Source organism: Microplitis mediator, chromosome 5 (genome assembly GCF_029852145.1).
Source record: "Microplitis mediator isolate UGA2020A chromosome 5, iyMicMedi2.1, whole genome shotgun sequence".
In the NCBI taxonomy this organism is placed as follows: domain Eukaryota; kingdom Metazoa; phylum Arthropoda; class Insecta; order Hymenoptera; family Braconidae; genus Microplitis; species Microplitis mediator.
The window spans coordinates 16,780,904-16,808,118 of NC_079973.1; the positions used below are offsets into that span (position 1 = coordinate 16,780,904).

Genomic DNA, 27,215 nt, shown 5'->3' on the forward strand with positions numbered 1-27,215 from the left:
ACCGACAACGCAAGAGAGCAAAAAAAATAGATTTTCCATCTGTACTTGAAGAAAGACAAGGAAAAGAACTTCATTGTTACTACGAATATGACTACCCGTATATACTACCCAGTTTAAGTAAATACCATAATATTCGACCGATAAAAATAAATTTACACTGTCAAGCCTCTTAATCCTCAAACCCATAACAGTAATAGCTTTTCATTTTTAGGTATATATATATATTTACTATTTTTTTTGGTACAGTCTGCAATCACAGACGCCCGGGAAATTTTCCATTGTGTGAAACAGACAAGGCTATTGAAGCATGAGAATCAGAACCAATACGCTGAAGTAAATTATTTTGATCTTTATATTATATAAAAAAATAATTTATTTAATTATAGAAATAGCCCATTAAATGTAGTTGACAGTCCCAAGAAAGTTTTTATTTTTCTTATTGATTTGTTATTAAAAACTACATTCAAATTGTAGTCATAAATTTCGCTCGGATTTTTTTTTATGACAAAAATACGATTAAGATTTCGAAATCTTTTTAGTCGTGGGACTTTAAAATTTTTTGCAAACCAGAATGCAAAAAATATATAAGTCCTGTAAAATAACTTATTAAAAGAAAAAAATATTGTGCTTAAATTTTACAAAATAAATTACAAAATAAATCTCTATCGTATTTAAAGAATAACTTTTTTTTTAATTCTGTCAACTAAAAAAAAAAAATCCATTTTTACATCAGGTATTCCTGAAGTGTTCCTGTCCAGTTCCTGACCAGGAAAGCCTCGCACGGCTCTATAATTTTAGCCAAGGGTTTTCCAAATCCATTTTCCATCCGGTCCTCTTCCGGCAAACCTTAGACTACTCGAATAGTTTTAATATTGGGCTATCCTGATCTATGCCCTGTCCGAAACTGATCAGGTAAGACTACGGCATGCCCTTTCCGGCATACCGTAGTGGTACCTGACCCGGCCCGGATATAGTGTCAGGCATTACATCAGGTATTTTCTACTCGGGTAATTAAAATAAAGTTAACAGACGCGAAAAGTCTGAGATAAAATTAATTAATTAATAAATAAAATTATTAAATAATATTAATTAATAAATTACCGTAATAAGAAATAAAACAATAAGTAAATTAAATTATCAGTAAAGAAAGAATATTACGTCAAGTGTCTGAACAGAAAAGTAAATAATCAAGGAAAATCCAAAGTAGTCAGTAACGCATACTTCGAAGAATCGAGTGAGAATCGGGTAAACGTGGTATTGGGATTTCTGACGTAAATTGATTGCGGTTAAACATAATCATGGAAATAAAAGTAATAGTGAGACAGTTAATTAAAAATTAATTAATTAATAAACATATCTTTAAACTAAATTTTAATTAATTAATTTTATTGTTAATGAAGGACGGTTAATTGGTTGTATATTAATTGATTGGTAATTTTAAACGGTGAATTGAATTGAAGGATTTTAATACTGGTAAAAGGAAAATTGTTAAAAGAATGTGTGGGTTAAAAGTGAAAATAGTGTTAGTGATATTAAAATTGTTAGTGTTAAAATCAAGTTGAGGGTCAAGGTGACCGCGTGAATTTGTTGTAAAGGTTTTATATCACGTAGAGGGTCCAGGGGACCGCGTGAATGAATTAATTGTTAAGGTAAAAGTCGCGTAGAGGGTCCAGGGGACCACGCGGGAATAAAAATAAGGTTTTAGCCACGTAGAGGGTCTTGGTGACCGCGTGGAGGATTAAGTTAAGGTTTAGTTAAGTCGCGTGTGTGTGTGTATAACAAGTCCAGGGGACTCAGTGTGAGTGTGTGTGTGATGCCAAAGGTAGTTGGCTTAATTAAGGTTTAGGAAATCGTCAAAGGTAGTTGACGAGAGTAAGTTTTAAAAACGTCAAAGGTAGTTGACGTTAGTTAATAAGGTTTAACAAGGTTTATAAGTGTTATAAGAGCAAAAGGTTTATAAGGTCATATAAATAAAGGTTAAAATTGTTGTTTTAAATAAAGTGTTAATAATTATAAATTATTCTTCCTTTTCCTTCTCTTACAAATTAATTAATTTACACCGACCCTGATGATCTAAGATCCGGCTCTGGGAGGCCGTTATTACTTCCAGTGGCGCCCTTAAAAAGGACGACCAGAGTAGCAGCATAGCCCTGTTATAAAGTATAATAAAATTGTTACGATAAAATTAGTTTCAGTAACTAGAGAGGACTATAGAATTTGAATGCAATACAATTTGTTACGATATTTCCGTCGATTGGAAATGTGTTTCATATTTTAACATAACATAAACTTAAAGATTACAGTACCTGGATTCGCAGCAACTTAATTATTTTAATTTGTTGATACACTGACTCTGATATATTATTCGCGTTATTACAATTCTATTTACTTTTAAATTTATTTATAAACAACCACGAAATGAGACGATGAATCTAGACACTTGTAATATAATGAATAACTTAAGTGTGAGAACACTTGTACAAAAACTAGTGCGGAACTAGTGTAAAATAAACTTGTGTGAAGACACTGTGCTTTGAACTTCACTACCTCAATGGAACTCCTATCCTGGACTAATTACTTTAAGTTCAACGGCCCTTTTTATATGTGTTTTTACCTGGTCCCATTTTATTTATTGTTTGGGGGAAAACTGGATCCAATCGGAATGTAGTTTTCTTGGGGCCTTTCCCTTTCCCTATAGGTCACGTCGGGAAAGCGGTAAGGTCACGCCCCGATGCTAGCCTATGTGCGTGCGTACCTACACATACAATATTTTATTTATAAAAATAAATTAATTAATTTATAACACTTATGTAATCTTAAAAATTATTATATTTAAGATTTACTTATTTGTTCAAATTACTTATGAATTGCGGCTATTCACTGGCGCCAACTTTCTTAGAAAGTTGGTTGTAACCTGTAGCCAAAAGTTGCAAAAGCTAGAGTTGTCGACAACTTGTCGTCAAGTTGGTCGCAAACTAATGAATACCAACTTTTTGACGAGAAACTCGTGCTGTCAGGGAATTTGCATTCTAATTCGGGTAGTAAATTTACGTGAAATTGTAGAGGAAGTTGCATACAAATTTTCGTAAAAAACGGAAAAGTCCAAAGTTGACGGAGATTTGACGAAAAATTCAAGGAATCCAAGTAAGTCTCAATCCTGACTCACTAAGTAAAGTAAGTATTTTGAGCCTCAAATGATGTTCAAAAAGCCTCAATGAGCCCACTATTCGACTTCGTAATTTAAATTCGATTAGTATTATTTAAGGCTTCTTGATCACCATTTGAGGCTCATTGAGGCTCTTTGAGCATTATTTGAGGCTCATTGATGCTTTTTGAACATCATTCAGGGCTCAAAATGCTTTTTTTACTCAGTGAGGCTGGATTAAGGCTCACTTGGGTTCGATGAGGCTAGATATTGTGACCCGGGATACCCCCCTGAAAAACTGAACGTATCCTCTCCATTTTCTTCTTATTACCTTCAGAACGACACCAGATTATTTGCTATTTGAAATGGTGGTCTAATTCGGTGTCGTTTAGTTATAATTAATGAAAAGTATTGGAAAAAAAAAACACTGGGCGCTGTTAGTCATGTGATAAATATATACGCATATGTGCTGTACAATACGTGACATTAATTCATCCCTGCTTATGTTGTTTTTGTTTCAATGTACTTCTGTATTTCTGGACATTTGAATGAATTTTTTTTGGGAATTTATGAAAATGGTTATTTAAAAATTGGGAAACAACAATAAAAAAATTTAAGTATCAATATACATTAATACAAATGGCAATATGTGAAATTGAGAAATGATTGCAGTCGTACAACTGAACATATGGCCAATTGAAAAAAAGAAAAACTTTATTTTTGAAAATACCTCCGGAAGGAAATATGTTTATTTGGTACAATTTTGAAAAGGTTAAACAAATTAATGGTCTTTTTCCTAACTGAAAATATTTAGGAAATTAATATAAAAGGTAATTTATAAAATTGGTTAATAAAAAAATTGTATAGTTAAAAAGGAAAAAACATTTGCTTAATGAACAAATGTAATCTAAGAAATAAATATAATCGTAAAAAAGTATCGATGGTTGATTGAATAAAACTATTTATGTATAAATAAAAATATGAGTTAATGTAAAAATTAATTTTGATGTAAACTCTTCATATCTTTTTAATGAATTGACCGATTGAGATGGTTGGGATTGCAATTGAAAGAGTTTGTTGGCCGTCAACTTTCCTGAAAATTTCAAATCGATCGATCGAATGGACTCTAAGATATAGAAGAAATACAAAAAGAAAAAAATTTTTTTCAGATTTTTTTAAATTTTTCAGAAATGACTCGATCGATCGATTCCAAAATCTACTGAGCTCTAGAATTCAATAAAACGCGTCGATTGCCGCTTCAACCATCTCAATCGGTTTACTCGTTCGAGAGATATCGATCGAGAAAGAAATGGTTTCGTCGTCCAGCGTCGTAAACGAAAAGGATTAGAAACATTTATTAATATAGTGTTAAAAAATATCTCAAAATTGTTGTAGGCACCCGGGAAAAAATGATTTTGCCTAATCATATATGATCATGCATAATTGTCTATATATGATCAGATCCAAAAATTGGCCAGGTCTGATCATACATAACTTGATCTGTTTATACATGATCATATATGATTATATATAATCATGCATGAACGAATATAGTCATTTTAGAATCTCATTTAGAATATCTGTAAATTATTAATTAAGTAGTTTAATTACGATTTATTGTCTTCATCAATATCAATGTCGGTTAAAATTAAATAAAAAAAAAAAAAAAAAATTATTAACCATCGACAATTATTTTACTACGAGGTCACCCATCCAATTAATGTCCAACGCCGATGCTGCTTAACTTTGGTTATCGATGGTTTGTAGTCTGATCCTCTAGTCTGTTATACACTTACAATTAAGAAACGTTTATGGCATTACTTAACTCAAATAATCAAATTGATACTTTATACTTTTAAATTACTGCCGAAACCTTTGAACATTTTTTAAGTATTGGGGATTTAAGTTTGATTGATAGTTGACAGAATAAAAATTTAATAACATTGATATTAAAAAATTGTCATATTATTTAATATATATATATATATATATATATATATTTAAATATTTATAGGTTTCATATCAATGAAATCTGATCAGATTTAATCATAGACATATATAACTACATATAGGTTTATATCAGTCACGTCTGATCAGATCTAATTATATATAGGCCTATATCTAATTATATATGGGTTTGTATCAATCATGTCTGATCAGATCTAATCATGTATAGACTTATATATGATCATATATGGGGTTATAACAGCTAGGTATAATTATATCTAATTATATATAGACTTATAGATGATCAGATCTGATCATATATAGACTCATATATGGTTATATATGGAGTTATAACAGCCAGGTATGATTATATCTAATTATATATAGACTTATATATAAATAGATCTGATCATATATAGACTTATGTATGATTATATATGGGGTCATAACAGCCAAGTATGATCATATCTAATTATACATAGACTTATATATAATCAGATCTGATCAGATCTAATTATATATAGACTTATATATAATCAGATCTGATTATATATAGACTTATATATGGGCTTATAACAGCCAGATATGATCAGATCTAATTATGTATGGGGTCATATATAATTATATATAATTATATATGACCCCATATATAATCATGCATGATTATATATAACTTCATATATGATTATATATAATCATATATGATCATATATATGAACATATATAATCATATATGATTAGGCAAAATCATTTTTTCCCGGGCACGCTATCCCTGATTAAAAAATCCGATTTAAAGGGATTTGCAATGTTAAATGCCCATAAAAAGAGAGATTCAAAAATATTCAAGGTATTCAAAAGTATTAAAAAGTATTGAAAACATTTTTTTTTGAATCCCTTTAAATCCCTATAAATCAATCAGCGATTACCCTGATAGCCACACTCTAAATATATAATTGCTTAGCAAGTTCTGCAGTGAAACATTTTCGGCTAACTTAACGACGAGTTTCTAGCAAGCATTGGCTGGATAATACTTGCGTGCAAGTTGATGTAAATCAGCTGCCGTCATCTGAATGTAATTTGACAGAAAAACTTGGCATCAATTTGAAGTGAAACTTTCAATCAACTTAACGTCATTGTCTGACAGTAACGCTTATATAGTCAAATTGAATTCAAGTTACAGACAATTTACTGTCAACTTAAAGACAAATGCTTGCTCTTCAACACTTTCCTTTAAGGTAGTTCCAGCATGAAACCACTTTACGACAGATTCGGCTGAAATTTTTTTCACTGGTTTAGAATAGCTTTATTTATGAATTCCTAAAATTTCATAATTTTTGACCATTTAGATCGCGAGATATTTAAAGACAAAGTTCGCGATGTGGAGGGTCATGTCCCATTTAAAGCATGTAAAATGTCCGGTCTCTCCAACTATTTTTTATTATATTAAAAAATTCTCTCGACAGAATTGGAAAAAAAAGTAGGAGAGTGTTGAAAAATGTTTTTAGAATAAGTTAAAACAATAAAAGTAGAACCTCACCATTTTGTTATCGAGATATTATAATTAAAAAAAATAATTTTCGATTCATTTCCAACCTGCTTACTTTATAAATAATAGTGATCTGGCAACGCTGTCCGCAACGCTCTCTGATATAGCGTAGAATAAAAAGCGGGAAATTCAAATTTTTCACGGTTTTCGTAGAATTCAGCTACGTGACTAAAATATTCAAATCACTATTTAAATTAGTTATAAATAAAGAAACGATTAAATAAATAAATAAATATAACACTTTTTTTCTTTTAAACTTATATATTTTATAAAAAAATTAACGTAAAGTAAAAACATAAATTTTTAACGACGGTATAAATATTTAAATATATTTAAATAAAAATTTAACACAAGTAACATAACGTTAAAATAAACTTTGGGTAATTTATAAATAAATGACTTATTTCACTCAATGTTTAGTTTTAAAAAATTAATAAGTTTGTTAATTATTCTCTTATTTTTAGTTACTCTAGGTTTTCCATTCTAATTTACTTGACATTAACTCAACAATGCCATTTCCTCCAAGATTATTGAACGTAGTTGTAAGTAACTCGTACGTTATTTTTGCAATTGCCACCTTTGTGCCGTAATTGCTTGAGCATTTTTTTAATTAAATAATATTATTAGAAAGCGCAATACTATTTAAATATACTGAGACCGTAAACAAAAATATATAAACACTCAAAGCAACGTTGCCAGATCATTGAAACTAGCAATATGTAATTGTATGTGTGAATGTCTGTGTGCCGAGGCTTCTGAATTTTTGTCTATAGTAAATACCCTGACTATACTATACCACGCTGGAACTACCTTAAGTTGGCTTCAGAATAAGGTAGTAGCTTGAAGTTAACTTGTGGATAAGGTGGCTATCACGGCAAATTTTTTAAATTCGATTTTACCATTTCAGAAGGTAATCTTGACTCCCACTAGATAATACCGTTTTTATAAATTCTATCACTAGATGACGAAAATAGAAGAATCTATATATTTTAAATTGATAAATATCATCTTCTAGTATAAATACTATACTATAAAGATCATGAATTCTTTAAAACTTATATAATATCGCATTAACTCTTATAAAATTGTATAAAACTTCTTATGAGTTAAAAATTTTATAGTTCAATGTTCAAGCCAAGCAACTACCAGAATAAACTAATAGATCATATAGGACTGAATCAGAATTTTAAATTATTTTTTCCGCAACTTAATATTTTTGTTCAATAATTATCGTCTGTAAAATTAAAATAAATTTTTTCAAGACATTTTCGGTGTTGAATTTTATAAAAATATATTTTCATAGTTTCTCTAGCAAATTTATTGGTCAGAATAAATCTTTATACAACTTCAAGAGTGTATCTAGTTGTACTTTTCATCTTAATAGAAAATATTCTAAATGATAATTAAAAACAAAAAAATTTAATTTTATTTTGTAACATTTGATTTGAAAAATTAACATTCTGCGTGATTTTAGAAATCACAAAAGGGAAAGATTCATATTAAAGAGAAGCCAGCTTGTGACATCTAGCAACTATTCAACAAAGTAAATTCAAAAATCAAAAGGTAAAAAATATCTCTACACTTGAGGTCTTGTTGACGTCATTTGTTGCGTCTCAAATTTTGATGTCTCACAGACGTCAAATAGCAGCTTTAAGATTACGTCAAATTTATGTGAAATTTGACGTCAAAGAGCGCTCAAAAGTTGAACTGAAATTTTTTATGTGTACCGTACGTCAATGAGAGGACAAAAGTTTCAGCTCAAAAATTGCGCTGAAACTCGGGTTATCTGGGATATATTTAAAGTGTAACCTGATAGCCACCTTATCCACAAGTTAACTTCAAGTTACTGCTGTATTCTAAAGCCAACTTAAAGGAAAATGTTGGAGAGCAAGCAGTTACCTCTAAGTTGACAGTAAATTGTCTGTAACTTGAATTCAATTTGACGACAAGTGTTACTGTCAAACAATGACGTTAAGTTAATTGAAAGTTTCACTTCAAATTGACGGCAAGTCTTTCTGTCAAATTACATTCAAATGACGGCAGTAGATTTGCATCAACTTGCACGCAAGTATTATCCAGCCGAGGCTTACTAGAAACTTGTCGTTAAGTTAGCCGAAAATATTTCACTGCAGAACTTGCTGAGCAATTATATTTAGAGTGTGGCTATCAGGGTAGCTATTATCTGGGTACCAACAATAAAAAAAATACTGTCGATAGTTCAGTTGGGTGCCATAAGAGAGTCCTAACGGACAGTTTGAAAAACATATGACTGTAACAAAAAGGAGATGTGTGTAACACACCATTAATATAAAAATACGTTTAAAAATGTAGCCATTTGTATTAAACATACTTTGAATATTTTACAGTGTTTAGAAAATGACGTTTATTAAAATAAACATTTGTAAATTCGACTATTTAGCTAAATGACTGTTTATACCAACGTCACAATTAGAAAAGTAACCAGGCAGAAAAAGTTACTATCAATAAAAACTACCTTTCAACATGTAGAATGTTGAATAAGTTGCGGTTTGAAACGAAATTTATTTCATAGTACCGACAGTAGCTATGTTCCGATACGGATGATATAGTAGATTTCTTAAGATAATAGATAGATTAAACATCATGTTCTTAAATTTAAATTTGGCCAACAATTTAAGTTGTAATTATTAAATAAATTTTGGAATCCATTTACCCCAGAAATATTAAAATAAAAAATTAACGAATGCGATTGTAAACATTTTGAATAAAAATTTAAATACGAGAAAATAATTTGATTCAAAGCTTCCTGATTAATTAATATCTAAATGTTATAAGAACAAATAAAAATTTTTTGTGTCATAATAGTTATTAATAAAACAAAAAATAATTGTCAATTACAGAAACTTAATATATTTATCACAAAAATTACAATGAATTTATAATAATAAAAAAAATAACATTACGAATACAAATTTTTTTTGTAATTAATTTTAATTTAACAATATTTAAATGTTTGTATAGTTACGTTTTTTTTTTTATTTGAAATTTGTTTGTCCGTATTCTCAATTTAATTATTGATTGAATTACTATAAATTATTTATTAAATATTCAATGTTGAATCAACCGATTGAATTAAATAATTGATTTTGCAGTTCACATCAAATAATGAACAAATAAATAATTGCATTCAGTGGAATAATATGTATTTCAAAATAAGAACTTACAATTTTTAATTATCAACATTCGAATATCTCTTTTCAAATAAATTGTTAATTTTTAAACTTAAAACTAAACATTTTGTATTAAGTTATTTACAAAAATAAAATATACAGTCTGTTGCTTTATCTTTGTTCACTGAGCAATAATTAAAAATTGGATTTATTTTATTAGTTATTTTCGAGAAACAAAAAAAGTTCAAATTCGAATTAATTATTTTAAAAACCTGCAGTAAACATCAAATTTAGATAAATAATTATTTGCACTGAATGAAGCGGCTGAGGCAGCCGTTCGGCACACGCGTGGCTCGGGCGATCACCGAAGTTAAGTAGCATTGAGCATGGCCACTACTTGGCTGGGTGACCGTTTAGCCACGCGTTGGGTTCGAACGAAGGTCTCTGACCGTTAGGCGCGGGATGAAGATCCAGTGATCGGTAAAATGGGAATTTTATCGACCACTGGAGCTTCACCCAAACCGAACTGTACTGGCAATGGTTTTCTCTGTGGTTTTCCTTGCCCCTATACCCCCACAGCCAAGGTGGAGGATAGGGTATCACCGTAATGGTACAGTACAGTATAAGCACAAGTCGGGCCACAGCCGCACAATGAAAAGCAGATAAAGAAAGGAAGCAGTTGCGATGTAAAGGCAAAAAGTGTAAAAGGTCGTACATGCGGCTATACACTGGAACTGGACGTTAATTATTTGCACTGAATGCAGTCATATATTTATTTAAAATTTGATATTTACTACAGGTCTTAAATAATATATGCGAATGTTAACTTTTTTTATTTGTTAAAAATAACGATATAAAATATATTCAATTGTATATAATTGCTCTCTCAAGTAAAAAAAAGCAACGGGCAATAAATTTTTTTTTGTTTTTTAGTATTTCAAAATAATAATTCCTCATTTTTAATTATCGATATTCGAATAACTCTTATCTCTTATATACAATTGAATATATTTTATATCGTTATTTTTAACAAATAAAAAAAGTTAACATTCGCATATATTATTTAAGACCTGTAGTAAATATCAAATTTTAAATAAATATATGACTGCATTCAGTGCAAATAATTATTTATCTAAATTTGATGTTTACTGCAGGTTTTTAAAATAATTAATTCGAATTTGAACTTTTTTTGTTTCTCGAAAATAACTAATAAAATAAATCCAATTTTTAATTATTGCTCAGTGAACAAAGATAAAGCAACAGACTGTATATTTTATTTTTGTAAATAACTTAATACAAAATGTTTAGTTTTAAGTTTAAAAATTAACAATTTATTTGAAAAGAGATATTCGAATGTTGATAATTAAAAATTGTAAGTTCTTATTTTGAAATACATATTATTCCACTGAATGCAATTATTTATTTGTTCATTATTTGATGTGAACTGCAAAATCAATTATTTAATTCAATCGGTTGATTCAACATTGAATATTTAATAAATAATTTATAGTAATTCAATCAATAATTAAATTGAGAATACGGACAAACAAATTTCAAATAAAAAAAAAAACGTAACTATACAAACATTTAAATATTGTTAAATTAAAATTAATTACAAAAAAAATTTGTATTCGTAATGTTATTTTTTTTATTATTATAAATTCATTGTAATTTTTGTGATAAATATATTAAGTTTCTGTAATTGACAATTATTTTTTGTTTTATTAATAACTATTATGACACAAAAAATTTTTATTTGTTCTTATAACATTTAGATATTAATTAATCAGGAAGCTTTGAATCAAATTATTTTCTCGTATTTAAATTTTTATTCAAAATGTTTACAATCGCATTCGTTAATTTTTTATTTTAATATTTCTGGGGTAAATGGATTCCAAAATTTATTTAATAATTACAACTTAAATTGTTGGCCAAATTTAAATTTAAGAACATGATGTTTAATCTATCTATTATCTTAAGAAATCTACTATATCATCCGTATCGGAACATAGCTACTGTCGGTACTATGAAATAAATTTCGTTTCAAACCGCAACTTATTCAACATTCTACATGTTGAAAGGTAGTTTTTATTGATAGTAACTTTTTCTGCCTGGTTACTTTTCTAATTGTGACGTTGGTATAAACAGTCATTTAGCTAAATAGTCGAATTTACAAATGTTTATTTTAATAAACGTCATTTTCTAAACACTGTAAAATATTCAAAGTATGTTTAATACAAATGGCTACATTTTTAAACGTATTTTTATATTAATGGTGTGATACACACATCTCCTTTTTGTTACAGTCATATGTTTTTCAAACTGTCCGTTAGGACTCTCTTATGGCACCCGTTCAGTTCCTCAAACATCCACGCCCTCTTTATTGTCCTATTTGTTTTCTAAATCATCTCATATCTATTCTTCATGATTTAGAGTTAAATAATTACATTAAAGTATAAGTTTCATGTATAGTAGAAGTAGGTTATGATAGACTAATTAATTCTTGATCTTAATAATTATCACATAAAAATGACATTATATCACTTTGGTAATTGTTTAGCACTAGTCTATGTGCCATACTACTTAGCATATAAATATTCTGGACTGTAAGTAAAAGAAAAAAAAATTTTTTAATTTAGATATATTGTACTTTTATCATTATCTATTAAAATAATTAATTTTTAGGTCAGAATATGGGGCGTTTTGGAAATGCATTCAAGCTGGTGGTATTTATATATTTACTCAACTTGTAAAAATGTTAGCACTTGCTACATTTTTTCCTACTGCCGACAATGTTAGTCAAGAAGGTTTCGATCTTTTTGGAGTACGTATTTAAAAATTCAATTTATTCCTATAGAATTCTAAATTATTTATAAATTTTATTACAACAATCACTTCGATTAATTTTCTATATTTCTTTATTCCAAGTAATACATTCACCAAAAAGACATTTAAACGAAAACCAACTAATAATTTCTTTAAATTACTTAAAGAGTATCTCATAGATATGTTTCCCAGTTATTAATACATGAATAATATAAAATTAATTAAAATATTAAAACCACCTTCCACTTTTGGTGCTTCTATTTCATTAATTACAACGCATTAATTAATTAGTTAATTAATTTTTAACTTTTATCTTTCAGGAATTTTTAAAATACTCAATAGACTTGGCAGATCTTGTAGGAATATTGATAGTCTTAAAAGGAATACCTGGTAAAGGACATGCTAAAGTTTTAACAGCAGGAATTGGTTGGGCTGGAGCAGAAGTACTTTTAACAAGATTTTTACTACTCTGGGTAGGAGCTCGGGGAGCTGAATTTGACTGGAAATACATACAAAAGAGTTTAGAATCAAATATATCTCTTATACAACATATATCAACGGCAACGCTGGTCTGGTTATGGTCCCGACATGATTTAAAGAAGAGTTTAGTACCATTAGTTATTAGTATGCTATTGTTGACTGTCTACAGACCATTGATATTAGATTTATTAACGTCATTATTACTTGCTGGGCCTTGGTCGTCCCTACTCATCAAAGCTGTAACGACTCTTTTCATGGGTGCGGTTACACTTCATATTTATGCTGGATTTGCTCATTCCATTGGAATTTTTTAAACATACCAAATCAACCACCTTCGATTAATATTAATTAATTACTGTCAAATTATTCACTAATCTTTCATTTTTGTAATTAAACCCATTCCATTAAAGATAATTAATGCATTGATTTTTTTTTCACCTTTAAAAAATTTCGTTATCAATAATCATTTACTAAATGCTTATTTATTATTGATATTATTATTATTATTTCTTTTGTTTTACTTATAATAAAAAATGAAAATGGAAAAAACTTATCGTATGAACTATTCTTATTTCTAAAGCATATATTTAAAGTCTTGCAAAATAAAAATGTATTTATATGTTTTTAAAAATTAATTAATAATCAACGTACACTACAAAATAAACGCTTTAAGTAATTCTATAATTGGTAGAAACAGTAATTACTTATTTTATATTGGCATTTACTAAAAGAAAATATATTTTTTTTTTCAATTTTATGGAACATGAATAATCGTAATATATATATTTGAACTTAAATTATTTCTGTTCTTATATTAATTCAAATGCCGTTGCTTATATGGACTATTTTTATTTTTAAACAGAATAATTAATAATGATAAGTATTCAAGTATAAAATGCGTGAGAGAAAATAAGGAAAATAATGTCAAACATCTTATAATGATTTGAAAAAATATACTCACGAGTAAATAACTCATAACTTTATAATTAAAAATCAAAATAATAATTTTACGAGGTTGTACACGAAGGTCCATCCATAGCATCATCATCGGAGTGACTATCACTGTCTAATGATCTACTTGAATCATTTGATGAATCAGAATTATCATCATATGAACGAGCGTGTACTAATCTTCGAGCACGTGATGCAGGCTGTAATTAAGAAAAAAAAAAGAAGAAAATTATTTTATTAATTAATATAAATTAAAAAAAATTTTTTTTTTTTTGTAATTTTAATCATTTTTAATTACCATCGCGGACTTAAAAGAATAGTCAGAGAAATTAATTACAAAAAATAAAATTGAAGTTAATTATCTTATTTTTAATATACATTTACCGACATCAATATAAGACCTCATCAAAAAGTAATTTACGTATAAATGTATAAATATGTATATGTATAATGTAGATATCTACATTATACATATACGTATTTTTTTAAATGATAATAAATTTTTAAAAAGTTTGTGATGAATCAGGGTACGGAAGTTTGTGCTCAACAATAAGAATAAAAGAAAAAAATTCACGCAAATTTCTCTATATCAAAATGACGATCGCGGGCAAGTTCACCTAAATCAAATTAAAAGATATATTGAAATGTCGAGTGTCATAAAAGCCGTCGAAATTAAGGTTGTGAAAAGAATATGTTAATAAAACTATCAGCAAGATAATTAGCAAGACAATTGTCTTGCTCGTCTTACTAGCGGTCGTGCTCGTTGTCTTGCTAATTATCTTGCTGGTGGTCTTGCTAATTGTCTTGGTGATTGTCTTATTGACATATTTTTTTCACAACCTCAATTTCGACATTCTTTTATGGCATTCGATATTTGAATTATATCTTCTAATTTAATTCTCGTGAATTTGCTCGCGATCGTCATTTTGATATAAAAAAATTTTGGCGAATTCCTTTCTTTTTATCCTTATACAGTCAGAACCAGTGATTCATACCGTCTATGGTTACAAGCGTACCAACTGACAAGTCTATACTGCGATAACTCTGTGCAGTAGATTTCTTGTTAGCATAGTTATATGAAGGACAATTATGTTATAAGATAAATCTATGTTAAAACTTTTCTATGCAGAATATTTCTATTGCAGGACACCTCTATGTAGGACATATCTATGCAACATATCTCTATATAAGGCATTTGTGTTGCAGGACATCTCCATGCAAGATATCTCTATGCAGGACATTTCTATGTGGCAGATTTTTATGCTAGACAAATACATGTCTAATTATTTTTCTCGATAATAAAATAACTTCAACACATAGATCTCAGTTTAAAAATATAATAAATAGTGAAATATTTTTTTTTTATTGAGGCTTAAATTTATGAAATCGATAATATTAATGATAGAAATTTAAATCAAGAAGCGTGTATTCTTTTAAAAAAAGTAAAAAAAAAAAAACCTGAAAACGGTTGGCCCAGTGGGCCAACTCGGAAACTTCCCGCTCTTTTCGAGCTCAGAAAGCTTAAAAACGTTTTGATTGGCAAATTTTTGAGCTCTTCGAAGTCGAAAAATGTTTATTTCATTGTTCAACGAAAATATAAATACATTTAGCTAAAAGAAATTAATTTTTGTCGTATACGATATCTTTAGAACGAATCAATCGATTTGGACGTTCTGGGCGGCAATCGAAAGGGCTCATCAAGTATTTTTGTATATTTACTCTTGAAGCCATAGTTTTACATATATTTGTCCTACATACAAATGTCCTGTATAGAGATGGCTTGCATAGAGATCTCCTGCATACAGATATCTTACATAGAGATATCTTGCACAGAGATGTCCTGCATAGAAATATTTTGCATAGAATAATTTTGACATCGAAATATCGTGTAATTTAATTGTCCTTAATTATAATTATGCCGACTAGGAAATTTACTACCGAAAGATATCCGAGCATAGAAATATCTTGCATAGAGTTTTCTGTTGGTATGCTTGTAATTATGGACGGTATGAATCATTGGTTCTGACTGTACTTGAGCACAAACTTCTGTACCCTGGTGATGATAAAGTACTATCTAATGCTCCGCATAAGAGTCGTGCAATAAAAAATAATAAATAGTTATTTTCAATACGTAAGATGAAAACGAGGGTTTGCTTGTGTCGCCAATACAAGTAGGGTAGAGGTACCGTTTTTGGCCACTTTAGGGCCAGTTTTGGACATATGAAAAATTAAAATAAAATAATTTGTAAAAGACACAAGACAAAATTAATTTCTAAAATGTATTCAAAGATAATTTTAACCCACTATTAAAATGGCAGTTTTATTTTACACTTTTTCATTAATTAAAATAAAGTATCAAATGTCCAAAAATGGAGCAGTGGCCATAAATGGTACCTCTACCCTATTCCACGAACCCTCGTTTTAATCTTATTTTTCGAAAATAGCTATTTTATAACATCTGTGTTTAAAGTTCAATTGCAAGAATTCGAATCATTTAAAAAAAAAAAAAAAAAAACAACAACAACTACTATTTTACTAAAAAATACAAAATTGTACAATTTCACATTTTTCGATTTATTCATGCATTACATTTCAATAAAATTTTAGTAACATCAATTTTTGAAAATAATAATCGCGTCACACGACGTTCGAATTTGAACTTTAAACTCAGGAGTCATAAAAAAGCTTTTTTTATATCATACATTTCTTCTATAAAAATTCGTAACTCCCAATGCGTGTATGATTAAATAAACAATTTAATTCAAAACATTTCAAATAAATTAAGTAATTATCCTTGAACAATTACGTAGGAACTGCAGGTTGTTACAGTAGGACCTCGTTATGAGACTAGCTCGAGGCCGTAGGCGAAAAAATTCTTGAAATTGAGGTACCTCCACTATTGTGCTTAATAGCGTTTGCGCCTATTCTTCGCTATAAGACTATCGCCGTTTTGCGTTTTATTTATGTATTCGGTTCAACTCTACTCTATTATACAGTGTATCTATTTTATATATAACCATAAATAAACAGAATTTTGTCGTTCTTTTCAGTTAATTAATTATGCGATACCACGAAATTTTAAGTATTCTTTATGAAAATAAATTATTTAATCCTTTATTGAGTTGTTGGTAGGGGAAACGTTCCGAGCGAGTTTCAACAAATTGAGGGAAAGAGTCTTATAACGCGCAGTCTTATAACGAGGTCTTACTGTATTTCGCACTCGAGTGGACGAATGAAATTGTCCTTATTGCACTCGGACAGTAAATGGAGGATCGATAGATTACAAAGTAGTGCATCGAATATTGGTATGTATCTTGTGATAAAAGCTTTCGTTCAATAAAAAAAACTTGGGCAAAATTATCCATAAACTGCTCTTAAATGAATAAATTAAAATACTTACACTATATCTACCGTAACGACTAATATGACGTAGAAAAACTGCAAGCATTCGTGAGTCAAATTGATCTGGTTCACGCGATGTATCATCAGAACGTGTTTTCATATTAGTCTTAACGCACTGAAATATATTTTGTCTGTCTTAATTAATTGAAAATAATGAAATATTAATAACTTTAATAAAATAAAGACTTACAACATCTAAATTAGTCATTGGCGGTTCAAGTTCACAAGAAGGAGCCCAAATTTTAACATCACTGTCTAAACCACTTGTAGCTAAAATTGGTACATACGGATGTGGTTCTAAACGATTAACCTGTAGACAGTTAATATATTAATTTTTTTTTTTTTTTTTTTAATAAAAATGATTCAAATTAAATGAATACATTAAGGTGTTTCAAAAAGTTTTTGATTATTTTCATTTTTAAGTCAAGCACTTAAAAAAAGTGCTCTGATCGATTTTAAAATCGATATTAAAATGAAAATAACCAGAAAACAATGGGGAATTTGAAAAAATTTTATCAGAGATAATTTGTAGAGAATAAAATTGTTTACAAAAAAGATCTCATGTCATTTTGTGATAAGTCTGATAGTTTCGCCCAAAAAGTAAAAAGATCTCAAAATTTCCTATAAATTTGACTTCAAACTCCAATAACTTTTGAACAGATGGATTTATCAAAAAATGATATGAGACTTTTCTTGTAGATCATTCAATTTCCTACACATTCATGTCTACAGATTTTTACTACGACGCATCGTTAACTAGTTATAAAAATCAGAAGACGCAAAAAAATTTTTTTTTCATATTATTCTTATGGAAAATAGATAAGTGCGATGCGGAACCTCTCAAAGTTAATTTTAAAAGGTTCTAATTTTTACTGGTGTATTTGTATATCTAAATGAAACTTTTGAACCTGTTTTCGAGAAAAGAAAAATTCGTTTTTTTTTTTTTTAAACACCCTAATATACATCTATATTAGGGTGAGCCAAAAAAACCAACCTATCGAATTTACGTCTTAAAAAGGACCTATATATCGAGAAAAAAATTCTCCTATTGGGCAAAATTTTTAGCTCAACTTTAAAAAGTGTCGGTAGCCATTTGAAATTTCTCATTTAAATAACATGCGAAAAAATTTTTTTTCATTAAAAATATTATAATTTTTGAACCATGTGAGACAAAAATTCGGCTCTAGAATATTCTTGTAGGGCATTAAATTTCTTAAAAGAAAGTGCTGGGAGTCGACAAATTTAAGGCTTCATTTCGATTTTCCAAATACTTTTCTTCTGTTGTGATCGATAACAAAATATTATTTGTTACAACGTGGATATTGTTGGTGATTTCCTTGCACTACATGTAGAACAAATTTTCTCGTAGTATTGATATTTTTAACAATTAAGCCTTAAATTTGTATGATTCTGTTTACTCCAGACTTTGATGGCCTGTTAGTATACGAAATATCAAGTTTACAAATTCGACTCCCAGGACTTTTTTTAAAGAAATTTAATGCCACGCAAGAATATTCTAGAGCCGAATTTTTATCTCACACGGTTCAAAAGTTATAATGTTTTTAATCAAAAAAAATTTTTTTGCATGTTATTTAAATGGGAAATTTCAAATGGCTACCGACACCTTCTAAAATTGAGCTAAAAATTTTGTGCAATGGGAGAATTTTTTTCTCGATATCTAGTTCTTTTTTAAGACATAAATTCGATGGGTTGGTTTTTTTGGCTCACCCTAATATATATATTAAACTGTTTTAAATAAAGGGGATATTTTTTTTTTTTTAAGAACATTGAAAAATCTACTAATGCTCTTCAAAAATGTTTAGGAGCTCAAAAGCTCTAAAACGAACGGTTCAAAAGTTACAGGTATTTAAAGTTAATAACTTTTTAAAAATCAACATTCAAACACTTTTTATACTAAAACTGATACTCTCACGAAAAATATCAAATAAAAACTTTAAAACAAATTTAATTTATTACAAACAGGCTTTAAACCATCAATGTAAATTTCTTACTTTATAATTAATCAATATGTTTAATAAATACTTTTTCATTAAAATTATTATTTTCTGCTTGTATGACATTTGTAATAAATTTTTTTACTAAATTTACTTTAGACGAAACTTAGCTACGACAATTATTAATTTAGCAAATTTATTATATCAATAAAATAGTCTTTATTAAAATCAATTGCACGGTTGTGATCATATTTTTAATACAATCTTTACATAAATCGATTTGAAAATAAGTGAAAAATATGTTAATGGTATAATAAATTTGTTAAAATAATAATATTGGTTGTAGCAAAGACTTATTCAAAGTAAACTAAGAGAAAAAATTTATTACAAATGTCATACAAGTAGAAAATAATAATTTTAATGAAAAAGTATTTATTAACTTTTCATGAGAGTATCAGTTTTGGTGCAAAAACAGTTTGAACGTTGATTTTTAAAAAGTTATCAACTTTAAATACCTGTAACTTTTGAACCGTTCGTTTTAGAGCTTTTGAGCTTCTGAGCAATTTTGTAGAGCGTAAAATTTCCTACAAAAATATTCATGACAAACTTTTTCCTCAACGGCGAATGAAGTTATAAAATTTCTTATAAAAAAATAAAATTCTCATGCTATTAGCGTGGGAAAAATCGAATAGCGAGCACCACCTTTTAAAATTGAAATAAAAAATTATCCTTTTGACAGAATTTTTTTTTCGATATATAGAAATTTCTTTTACAACAGCCGAGCGAAAAAAAATATCTATTTTTGATGGAGCACTCTAATATATATATTAAAATTAGTAAGTATTCATACCACTCCTTGGTCATCTCCTGGCATCCACTGAACAATAGCTTCTGTATTTTTATCCCAAAAGAAAATATTTCCGCAATCAGAACCGGATACAATGAATTCACTTTTTGGTCCAAAAAAATTAACGCTTTTTACTGTAGCACTATTACGATGACCCTCGTATTTATGAGCGTAATCTCTCGTTGGATTTGGCGAAACAGTATCAAATAAATAAATATCATCATCATTATAGGATGTAACTATTTCGGTTCCATTGTAATTATACACTGCTGATGTTACGTACGCTGATTGTCCAGCTGCAGACTGTATAAAAAATTAATTTTAAGAAATTTATAAAAATATTATGAACAACTAATTTATTAATACCAAATTTCTTGGGCATAGTTTCTGAACAGGTTCAAGAACTCTTCGTCGGTCAAATATTTTCACATTTTGGGATCGACCACCAACACAGAAATAATTACTATCACGTGGATTTATATGAACAGTATAAAGCAAAGTATGAGATCCATCTTCTTTAACCGTTAACAATCTATAATAATAATAACAATAAATAATAAATTATACAACTAATGATTATTAAATTTATTAATGAATATTTTTAAAAACTAACCGAGTTGGTTTTTCAGCACGAATATCTATTGATAATATTTTTCCATCATCACCAACAGATAAAACGTTATAAGGATGATCAAAATGAGTTGCAAGTCTTCTTGCTTCCTCCCGATGACTAGCCAACTTTTTATTTACACCTGTATTTATATCTAGCAATCTAACTTGGCCATCACGTGCACAAGTTACTATAAATGATTCGTAATCAATTGGTAACCACTTAACTTCAAAAACATTTAAACTGTGACCAGTTTCAAAAACACCACGTTTTTTTCCTACTGCCCAGTCCCAAATGACAACTTCTAAATCATCAGAACCACTAGCTAATCTACTTCCATCTTTGTTGAAGTTTAATGCATTAACACAACCCTATAATACAGTTAAATTAATAATTGAATTAAGGTAAGGGGCCCAGTTTCTGACCTTTTTAGAGTGCCGGTTGGGGTTATACTATAATAATTAATGTAAGATTTAATTTAATGAGAAAAATAATAATTCTATCGACCAGTTTATGATTTGTCAAATAAAGTCATGCGCGTAAAATAATTATTTCAATTGAATTAATAATTTAAATAGACGTTTTCAAAATTGACATTCAGAGACTTAGTTTCCGGCCCTCACAGTGGCCAAGTTTCTGACCCTCAAATTACACAAACCATGATTAGGTTATATGAAGTACTTACCAAGTTTTAATAAACTAAAACTATTATTTAGATAAATAAATTAAATATTTACTGTAACAAAAACATAATTTTTCAATATTTAAAATATAAATAATTAAAGTTACTTTAGCTAGCTCCTGTTCTCATAATTTTTCATCGCAGCTCGTTGTCTTTTTTTTAAACTCTTGAATAAAAAAATTAATTTTGTCATAATAAAAATATTATTCAACTAAAAGAGTCATAACAATTTAATTACTATTGAAGTTGACATTATTTTTACAATAATTTTATCATTCCAAGAATATAAACTTTCAAGATCTAATTATGATCTTTTATTTTTAAAAGTGAATATTAAATGTTAATTTATCACTGTATTGTGAATAATAGTAGAAAATAATTAAAAAAAATTATAAATATTGCTATTTTTACATTTTATAGACATGTAATTAAACAGATAACCTGGCTCTCAGTAAGTTATAATTTCAGGGTCAACAACTCCACCATACCTTTAAAATTGTACCTAGTTATTGACCCTCAAATTTCAACAACAAAACTCATTTTAATATGCTTTATAAATTTATTAAGATAAATGTTAATTAAATATTGATCTATCCATCTATTTTTAGTTACATTTTTTTATTTACATGATAATTAGTGCACATGTTCAATCGTCGTACCTCCTAACGTAAACTGTTTAGACTCTATTTACAAAATGGCTTCCTCAGCCACTTATGGCTAAAATATTTCATTTTATTCAGTTAATATTTTCTATGTTTTTTCAATCGCCATTAATTAGGCTCAGAATAAATTACAACAAATTAAGAAAAAATTGATTTTCTTTTTAAGGTTATAGTTTTTTAAGTAAGTAAGAAAAAAGTTGAAAGCACAGAAACTGGGCCAGGGTCAATAACTGGGTCTTTTACCTTGGCAATTAAAAAAAATAAAATCAATTTTATTTTCTTACCTCGTGCTCATCTAACTTGTGCATTATTTCAAGCCGTTGTACAGTACGTAAAGAACCATAAAATTTACGATTAAAAAATCTATTGTTACCAATCTCACGACTTCTCATCTCTGGTAACATGAACCATTTTGGTTTTGGTTTTGCTTTAGTCAATACTTCAGGCATTTCTAAACCTACTTCTTCTTCACTAGCTGTTGACCATTCATCTGAATCATCATCTAGAGTACAATAAAAAAAAAAAAATTTTTATCATCTTTATTTTATAAAATCATAAAATCAAAATATTTTTTACCTTTTACGCTACTTATTTTATTAGTACCATCAGAATCAGAATTTTTATCGCGGTCACTTTTTTTTGAATTTTCAGTTTCATTTTCGGATTCAACAAAATTTGACTCACCATCAACCGAGGAGTCTAATTCTTGTGAACTTGAATTAGAGTCACGTGCTTTTTTACCAGACTTTGAATCTGAATCTTCATTATTATCAGAACTTTTTCTATAATGGCGTTTTTTTAATTTTGACTTAGGTTTTGTGATTTTAACATTACTACAACTAGGCTCATCTTTATTGACATTAGGAGACTCAGGACTTTTATCATTTGTTCCACTTGATATTTCATTAGTAGTATCTCCAGAATTATTCGACATATCTGTAAAAATAAAATAAACCATTAAATTTAAATCATTACTAATAATAAATATGATGAATCTTAAAATGACTTCTTTTGTTTATTACTGTCCAAAAATTTTTAAATTTAAGTCCGTATTTTTGTATCCTAGAAAATTCAATCATACCTTTTTTCTATAAATTTTTGAAATTTTTTTCGTTGACATAAACTTATTAAAAAGCAAATTTAGCCAAAAAAAAAAAATATTTCAGTTATAAAGTACAAATATTAATTTTTTATACCAATTTTATACCAAAAAAATTTTGACATATATCACATATTGGGTAACAGTACCAAATATTGACCGAGTTCGATTTAATGACCGGTTACCTAAATACCTTAAAAATGGAAAAATTGATGTACTTGAAAATCGGAACGTTTTTCGTGGAACGGAAATAAAAAAACGAAAGGAAAAGTGAAAATCTACGGGATCTAGATTTCTGAAATGTTTCGTACGTCAGCCGATAATTGCAGGCCACCCCCAACTACCCCTTAAGTCATCTTTAGAATCAAATTACATAAATTATTTTCATTTTCGTTGCGTGAAAAACGTTCCGATCTTCAGGTACATAAAAATTGGTGAATTTGATTGATGGAAAATTAAAAATGTATAATTACATATTTTTCATGAATTAAATTTACCAATTTTTCCATTTTCAAGAGTATTTAAGTACTCGGTCATTAAATGGCACTTGGTTAATATTTGGTAAAGTTACCATATACCACTTTGATAGGAAAAAAATTGATATTTTCATACCAATTTCTTGCCAATAAAAAAATGATTTTTGATTATTCTTATATCAATATATGTATAACAGCTGGAAAAAATTCAGTGATTAAAATTTTTGTCAATAAATGGATAATTGAAAAAAAACAATACTTAATTGATTTTATATTGATTAAAAAAAGTACACAGCTAAAATGGTTAAAATCCTGCGATAATTTAGTAGATATTTGCTCTCAAAGTAGTAAAATTTTTAGATAAAAGTATACAAAAAAAAAATATGATATATCAGTATGAAAATTTCAAAATTACGGTATTGTTTCGGTATAAAATAAAAAATTATAAGAGAAAACTAAAGGTCGACCATATTTATTAGTTCTAGTACCTTTTTTTTTAAATTAATTACATTCGTTAGTCGAATATAAATATTTTTAAACATCTGCTTTAATAGATTTAGAAAATTCTATAAGTATTGAGACAAAACATACCAGAAAATAACAGGTTCTCTAAAGATTTTCTTAAATCTAATAATGATAAAATAATATTTTCTACATACCATCAACAAGATTATTATCACTGTTACTATTATCCGGTAGATTATTGTCATGAGTTACTAATGAACCATTGATATTATTAGTATTACTATTTTTTGATTTTTTTTCTAAAGGTTCATTTACTGTTTGACATTCATTTTCAGTTTGACACTCATTATGTTCATCAATTCTGTCGTGATTATTGCAACTAATATTATTTTTATCAATTGTTGTATCATCACAATCCATTGATAAATTATTAATAACAATCCCTTGAACTAAAGAATTTTCATCGTTTTTATTTTCAAGTTCCATAGTTGTTGATACATTTTCATTTATTTTGTTATTATCACAACTTTCAATATTTTTATTTTTATCATTGACATTTTTATTCGCTTCTAAATCATTTTCATTCGTATCCATTATTACTATTGTAATTAATCTATCTTTATCATTATATTTTAGTTGCTTTTTTATTTTTATTTTAATAAAATATCAAATGCAATAATTTAAATGACAAATTCTTTTCAGTTAACAAAATGACTTTATAATAAATATTTAAATAACGTTGAAAAAAAGGAAACACTAACCAAGAAAAATAATTTTTTCAATTATTTATAAATAAAAATATGTAACTAAACAATTTAAATCTTTGATATTTTGTTAAACGGAATAACACCAGGCAAAATTTTTTTTTTAAATTTACTTTAGACGCAATTACTATTTACGTTTAAAGACGTTTAACTAAACACTGAAAGTTTTAATTTTCAACCAGTGTGAACAGGAATTATAAAACGAAAAAGAAAAAAAAAATTAATGTGTTTACAAAACTTTGATGATAAAATTGAATATAATTTCTATTTTATTAACAGATGATTGATACCCAGAAAAGGGTGAGGAGTGAGGTTTATTTTCCCGAAGACTAAAATCCCGAATGAAAGGCTCCTTGAAGTTGGTCCCTTTCAAATTTTTTTTGACACTTTTTTGGAATTTGATTATTATAAATCGTTTGTCCGTCGTTTGTCCTTGAATATTCGTCATTAATAATTGGTTGTCCTAATTTTGTTTATTTATAAAAAATTAAATAAAAATTTGCTGTTTAGATAGCCCCCCCTATGCAAATTATAATTTTAATCTATCATATTTGGTCTATAATTATCTATAAACGTTTGCCCGATCATTAATAGCGTTTGTCCTATTATGAAAAATAATTTTTAACTATTATTTAGTCATTTTCATTTCTAAATTTTTTAATTAACAAAGGTATATTTGCATGCGCGCGTTATATTTTCATCAAGCCGAATTTTCTCATCTGCTGATCGTCGCTCTCATAGAAATTTGTAGGGATGGGCCGATGGGCGATATTGAAAAAAAATATCGATATCGTAACATCGATAGTTATAGTTTTTTATTATCGAGTATCGATATATCTTGTCCAAAAAATATCGATAGAAAACATCGATACTTTAGAAAAAAAACATTGATAGTTGAAACATCGACAGATATCGCCCATCCCTAGAAATCAGTGCTGCCAGACGGGGCTATTGATCGCCAAACAGGCTACCTATTTTATCGTGCGGCGATAATATTTTATTCATCGGCTACAGGTAGCCAATAAGGCTACATATTTTAATTCTTAGTCTTCATACACGGAAAGAATGAGATTGGACTGGGTACAATGTCGGACAAGGTTACTAGAATAGGGAGGTTGGGTCAACCATTATCCCAATGTTAAATTTTGTCGCTGGTCCCTTTCTAGGGATAAATGCTGGTCTACCAATCAGCTTTCCCGAAGCATTTGGATGAATTTTCAATACTTTACAGAGATTTGATCTGTGCTCTATAGGTAATTAAAAGTAAAAACCAAGCGCGATAGATAAGAAGCAGCAAATGGTAATATTTTTATATATTAAATTTGAAAACTAAATGCCGCTGATTTATATAAAGAGTGTAGGGAAAATGTTTCAATAGAAAATAATTATTTTCAAATTTAATTTTGTAAAACTTTGCAATCAACTAAACTAAATTTGTAAAGGAACATGGAGCTTGAATATGATCGTTCAAAAATTTTCAGCAAAAGAACTTTTTTTTTTTTTAATGTGGTTTTTTTAACTCAAAATAAGTAACTAACTAGAAATTTTCATAAAAACAAAATTTTATAAAACTTCTTGGACAACAATTATTTCATAGTAAAATGAAATTAAAATTAAAAAATTCAATCAAAATTAAGCCTTTTATACAAGCGAAAAGACTACGTTGATTAATTTTATGTGAATTTACAAAATTGAAAAACGTCAAATCTGATTAAAAAAAAAAAATTATTTCCAGCATAAACCAGTGAGTCCTAATTTTCTATAGATTTTTTTAGACGTTGATCCTCCAGCTAAAACTACTGCCTCGATCGAATTTTCGAGTCTTTTGAAACATCAGAGAAGTCGTTTGGAAGAACGCTAGCATATGAACGTAGGGGAAAAATAAATTTTTAACTTCCCGCTCAGAAAATTATATATATTAAAAAAAAAGGGAAGTCTTTGGTTTCGGTCCGATTTTCAAAAACCGAGTTTTCAACAGATCTCGACGTTTTGAGGTCCTAGGAAACTATTCGAACTATTTTTAAGAGGATGTTCGAGTGTATGTATGTTTGTATGTATATAAATATTCTATAACTTCTGAACGAATTAACCGATCGAGATCGTTGAGGTGGCTTCCGAAGCGAATTATTAATCTGTAATAGGGTGCTTTTTTTGCGACAATTTTTTTTTTTTGATCCCATCCCGAAATTTTGTTGGAAATACCCCCCAA

General features: G+C 28.2%; 2 protein-coding genes across 3 annotated transcripts; one reads left to right on the forward strand and one right to left on the reverse strand.

The window, feature by feature from the left end:
- Positions 1-12,152: 12,152 nt before the first annotated feature.
- LOC130667965 (BOS complex subunit TMEM147) lies at positions 12,153-13,507 on the forward strand. The gene is made up of 3 exons (XM_057469913.1): positions 12,153-12,393; positions 12,473-12,611; positions 12,934-13,507. Exons 1-3 carry the CDS (start codon positions 12,317-12,319, stop codon positions 13,405-13,407), a joined length of 690 nt encoding a protein of 229 aa, XP_057325896.1. The 5' UTR covers positions 12,153-12,316; the 3' UTR covers positions 13,408-13,507.
- Positions 13,278-24,990, reverse strand: LOC130667964 (DDB1- and CUL4-associated factor 8-like). Of its 2 annotated transcripts, none has more exons than XM_057469912.1 (9): positions 24,437-24,990; positions 22,887-23,138; positions 22,487-22,704; positions 20,862-21,229; positions 20,615-20,780; positions 20,252-20,551; positions 17,637-17,756; positions 17,445-17,561; positions 13,278-14,244 (listed from the first exon to the last, which is right to left on the reverse strand). In XM_057469912.1, the coding sequence occupies exons 1-9, from the start codon at positions 24,834-24,836 to the stop codon at positions 14,101-14,103; spliced, it is 2,085 nt and encodes a 694-aa protein (XP_057325895.1). In that variant the 5' UTR covers positions 24,837-24,990; the 3' UTR covers positions 13,278-14,100. The 2 variants fall into 2 exon arrangements, with proteins under 2 accessions (XP_057325895.1, XP_057325893.1); XM_057469910.1 differs by having other exon boundaries at positions 22,779-23,138; positions 24,437-24,988.
- Positions 24,991-27,215: the final 2,225 nt, after the last annotated feature.